This window comes from Carassius auratus, unplaced genomic scaffold (assembly GCF_003368295.1).
Source record: "Carassius auratus strain Wakin unplaced genomic scaffold, ASM336829v1 scaf_tig00040578, whole genome shotgun sequence".
NCBI classification, from domain to species: domain Eukaryota; kingdom Metazoa; phylum Chordata; class Actinopteri; order Cypriniformes; family Cyprinidae; genus Carassius; species Carassius auratus.
In genome coordinates this window covers 1-5,419 of record NW_020526600.1, presented here as the reverse complement: position 1 = coordinate 5,419, position 5,419 = coordinate 1, and the positions used below count along the sequence as shown (strand labels likewise).

The following is a 5,419-nucleotide window of genomic DNA, read 5'->3' as shown; positions in this document are numbered from 1 at the left end:
TTGCAAAGGTCTAGCTAGCTGATAAATGGGTTCACCAGTCTTTTTTACACCATATTTTCTTCTAAAGTTCAGTATGGCGATCGCAGATTAAGAGACGGCCCAGAACTGAACCTCTACTTGGCAAAATAAATATACACTGCAAAGAGCCACAGGCTCTCGAATGAAACTCCCAAAGTATGGGATCACGAAATGATAAAAAACTTAAACCTTCAATGCAATGAGTGTCACTTTGGATAAGATGCATATATTTAACAAGGAATTACATGACTAAAGAAACATGTAAACCAATCAGCACTCATCGACTACAGTTCAGAATTATCAAGACCTGAAAACAACTATCATACGAGAACACACACACACACACACACACACACATTCTTGAGCACTTAAGCAGGCCTTTTTGAGGAAATCTCACTGAACCTGTATAGAACGTTTCACCTCAAAATCAAAAGAAAAAAGTACGAAGATGTCCAGACACACTACAGAAAATAACACCTTTATTACATTTATCTGAACATTTGCTCACCTCAGGACATCCTAGATTTAGCTGAGTTTGTTTCTTCATCAGATTTGTAGAAATGTAGCATTGCATCAGTGTCTCATCAATGGATGCTGTGCAGTGAATGGGTGCCGTCAGAATAAGAGTCCAAACAGCTGATAAAGACATCACAATAATCCACACCCCTCCGTTTCATCAGTTAAAGGAATAGTGCAATAGTTACTTTTTATCATATGGAATATTGATAAAATTTTGTTGACGGCACCCATTCACTGCAGGGGATCCATTGCTGAGCAAGTGATAGATTGCCACATTTCTCCAAATCTGATGGAGAAACAAATTCACATACAAGTCCATTTTCAGCGACTTTTCATTGTTTGGGTGAACTATTCCTCTAATGATCCCAAAATATGGCTAATACTCTTTTTTTTTTTCTTGATTTTAGGGTGAAATGAAAATATATCTCATAAAAAATATGAAATTTTGCTTTGACTGTTCACATTCATGTCTGTGAGTGTGAATGAGCAAAACTCAATCCAAGCACCTATAGTTTTACAAACACATTTATCTGTGTTTTCGTCAGCTTATTCAATTATTGACATCAAGACCAGAGAAAACCTGATTACTTCAAAATAAAACCAGGCCTCACTTATATAACACATTTTGTTTTGTACATACAAACATATAAATCATGATTCCATATAAATTAGGCCTCAGATTTGGTCCCCGTCCATAGAGCCCTTACACAATCCAGCTCTTAAACACAGTGTGGTAACAAAGTACATAACATCTTGTAAAAAGTTAATCAGGAGCATCTGTACTTGTATAATATAGGAAAATTACGTTTAGATACTTCTGCATAAATTGCTACAAGATATCAATACTCTTGTACATTGTGTGTTGTTTTCCATACATATCTACTCATTTCTGTAGTGAAAAATAAAAGAATTAAATGCTATATTAAAGTTTGGCTATTTTTAGAAAGGAAAGCACCAAAAAAAAAAGTGTGTTGATTTTTGCACTTCAAATAAAGCAAAACATCGGGACAGTTTTCTTTTTTCAGTCAATTGAATAAAATAAGCTATAACACGAGCTGTGTAATTTTAGTTTTATTATATACTATTAAAATAAATATTTATACAATTATAGCAATACTATTAAAGTACTTATAGTTTTATTTATTTATTTATTTTTTTAATTTTAGTTTTAATTTGTTTGTTGTTTTTTCTTTGTTTTTTTTATATTTATTTTTTAAATATCAAATATTTTCTTTTAGTACTTAAACTTATAAGTTGGCAAGACAACATTCCTAATTTACATTTAAGTTTTTCATTAAAAACGTATAAAAAAAAAACATTTAGTCAATTAATGTTAAAAATACAGATTTTTATTTTTTAGTTCAAAAGCACTTCAGCAACAAGATGATAAAAGACGATAAAAGAAAAGTTTCTTCTGTTTTTCTGTGCAATGAGGTATTTTCTGACATTCATCATATTTCATATTTATATTTAAAAAACAGTCTACTGCTGCATATGTTCAAAAGTGAGTCCATGTGCATCTTTTAGCATCTTGTCTATAAACTCACATTCATCGCTTGACTTCTTTCATTTTCAAATTCTGGCAAAAAAAAAAAAAAAAAATAGGATTTTTGGCTTTAATTAATGTGCAAGAGACACACATTTTAATTTTTTTCCCCATAGAAATGAATAGATAACTACGGTAACTATTTTTTTCCTACCCAGTTGTATCTATCTACGGTGTTTCAGGAGTGCAGCGCCATCTGTTGTCCATCTTTGTGAAGCTGCAGTCTCTCTTTCTCCACCTGAAGGCGCTCTTTCTCAATGTGCAGTCTTCCCGACTCAAACTTGAAGAACTGCAGTCTCTCTTTCTCCAGCAGGAGGCGCTCTTTCTCTAACTTCAGCTTCTCCGCCTCCAAATCCATCATCATCGGCCAAACCAGCTTCCTGTCCTTCTCGCCATCCAATGAGGATGACGAGGGGGCAGAGGACGACGTGGTGGGCGTGGCTACATACATAGAGGGGGCGGGGCTCTGCTGGAGGGGCGTGTTCTGTTCCAGCAGCAGTCGCAATCGTTCTCGCTCCACCTGCAGACGCTCCTTCTCCAGCTGCAGCCGCTCTCTCTCCACCTCGCCCTGCCTCAACCGCTCCTTCTCCACCAGGAGGCGCTCTTTCTCCACCTGCAGCCGTTCGGACTCCACCTGTAATCGGTGTTTCTCCAAGTCAAGTCTCTGCCTCTCCAGCGCCACCAGCACACCTGTGTTCTCCAATCCAGCTATGCCCATCCCGTACGAGCCCCCGGCTCCCAACAGAGTCGCCACCGAGCCCAACGCAGGCTTTGTGGAGCTCAGCACGCCGAATTCATCAATGTGAGCAAAGACCTCGGGAACTCGGCCCTCGCGGTCCATATCAGGGAGGATGGAGGTAAAACAGTCTTCATCGTCCTCCTCACCACCATCTCCAATCTCCGCCTCCAACTAGAGATAATTTACAATTAGACACACAAAGTCAGCAGCAATTATGAGACCAAGCACACATATGGCATAGGTGGAGTTTCTCTATAAAATATGATGCATTTTGTAGCAATTTTGCTAACACGAAAACATGATTCCTGTCTCATTATGTTAAATTCTCAGCCAGTTTTTACATGCAAGACATTGCTTTATGCCTAATCCTGATTTTAAGTGTTAGACGTACAGTATGGTCAGTGACAGAAGAAAATGCAAACATGAGCCAGATGTTTTCTTCTGCATCTATGAGAGTTTTACTACTGCATGCAAACAGCTAGAGAAAATTCCAGATTTAGTGAAGTGTGCTTATGTAAGATTTTTGACATGAAATTTGACTCCTTTTTTATTTTTTTATAAGTGCATTAAAGCTGATGCATGTTGTAAAATAGTATTACAGTTTAAAAAAAAACTGTTTTCTATTTGAATATATTTTTTAATGCAATTTATTTCAGTATTCAAAGCTGCAGAATGCTTAAAATCTTGTGCCCACCATGTCTGAGGATTACTTCAACCGAAGTAGGAGACAATCTGATTAATGTAGTGTCTGTGTCTAGTACATACTCTATAGCTGCTGGCCTCATCGTCCTCTGTTTTGACTCCAGATGTGTGTGTGCTGGGCTCCCCGAGGTCCGTCAGGTCCTGCCAGTCGCACGACGAGTCTTTGGAAAACCCACTGAGGTCCAGCGACTGGTCGCAGCCACCTAGAGACACGTCGTTATCAGGAGACGAAGGCTCAAACTCCTGCTTCAATCCCGACGCCAACTCAGCCTGAAGCTGCTTTCGTTTCATCAACGCGCGCCAGTCCAGATATCGCCGCTTGACCTCGGCCGCCGTGCGCAGCTCGCCCTCGCCGAGAGCGTTCACGCTGTCAGCCACCTCCTCCCACGCTCGCCGCTTCAGCTCGTTGATGGCCATGTTCTGCTGGCGGGAGAACAAGATCTCACGTCGCTTGTGGATCTCGCGGATCAGAGTCTGAGTTTCCTTCACGCTGTAGTTACTCTTCCTCTTCCTCTTCAGGTGCTTCATCTGCAGGAAGTCCATGCTGGGTACTGAGAAATGACTGGACGCTAAACAAAATCTCTCATTCCAGACACATTTTTCACGTTCAGTTTAGTGCTGTAGCACAGTTCTAAGGTCAAAGGTCGAACTGTCAGCAGGTCGCATAGAAAGCGACAGCAGGATCTGACCATCTGATGTCCTACAACAAAACAAAAACACTGTTTTAGTTACACACGATACATGTATGTTACATAAAAAAATCGGACATATTTGTATATTTTTTTCTGTGCACAAATCATCAATGAATAGAACCAGAAAGTTAAAATATATATTGCATACATTTATACAACATACATCAGCATTCAAAAGATGCTTCTTAAAGTCTCTTCTGAGCACCAAAGCTGCATTTATACAGTATAAAGTTAAATATTATTCCTCTTGAAATATATTTTAAAATGCAATTCATTCCTGTGGTACAAGCTGAATTTTCAGCATCATTATTCCCTAACCTAACTCTATGCTAGAACTAAAAGGAAATCAATAATAATAATAATTCTTAGCAATTTAATGTGTCCTCCTTAATGAATAAAAGTATTGTTTTTATAAAAAATTAATAAAGAAATATATAATATACTGTACAAAATATTATCTATTGAGTGCAAACGTTTGAATGGTAGTGTATATTATGTACTAAGTTTTTTTCCCCAAAATACTATAGCTATAAAAATACACAGTTAATATGGTAAAACTGTGGTATCAGCCCCCACTGTCCTAAAAAAATATAAAAATAACTTAAAAAGAAAAAGAGTCTGAAAGCTTCATATCATGAGATGATTGCATAATCATCATGCAGTACTTTATTACAAATAATACAACCACAGTTCATTTTTATTCAAGGGAATAACTGTAGTATATATGTTTTTTTTTCTTCTAGAAACTGTAGTTGCAGGAAATATTTTGTCAAGTATATCCAAATACAGTATGATTATCAATATTCCATCGCATTGAGTGATATTATCATTCAACTAAAACATAAACACATCAGTTCTGCTGTGTTTCTGCAGTTCACTTATTACCATGTCACCAAGAAAAAAGGGCTTCTATAGGCAACAACACAATGGTGGTTTGCACACATAATGCTCATTATAAAACATAAAACAAACGCCTTAGGTATTTTATTTATTTATTCAAACACTCACCGGTGGAGAAAAGCATCAACAACAACATCCCCACGCGTAGCGCTCCGCCTCCACAACCAAACACTTCCGACAACGCGACTCTCCAGCGCGATTGGTCAAAGAACGTCGCCGCCCTCTCCATTAGCCAATCAGATCACGCGCTCACTGGTCAGCCCCGCCCACGGCACCATTCTTCCTGATTCCGGTGCGTCTGGT

General features: G+C 38.2%; 1 protein-coding gene across 1 annotated transcript; it reads right to left on the bottom strand.

Annotated features, from left to right (window-relative positions):
- Positions 1 to 1,722: 1,722 nt before the first annotated feature.
- Positions 1,723 to 5,305, bottom strand: LOC113084787 (myb/SANT-like DNA-binding domain-containing protein 4). The gene is made up of 3 exons (XM_026254958.1): positions 5,225 to 5,305; positions 3,588 to 4,224; positions 1,723 to 2,993 (listed from the first exon to the last, which is right to left on the bottom strand). Exons 2-3 carry the CDS (start codon positions 4,065 to 4,067, stop codon positions 2,262 to 2,264), a joined length of 1,212 nt encoding a protein of 403 aa, XP_026110743.1. The 5' UTR covers positions 4,068 to 4,224; positions 5,225 to 5,305; the 3' UTR covers positions 1,723 to 2,261.
- Positions 5,306 to 5,419: the final 114 nt, after the last annotated feature.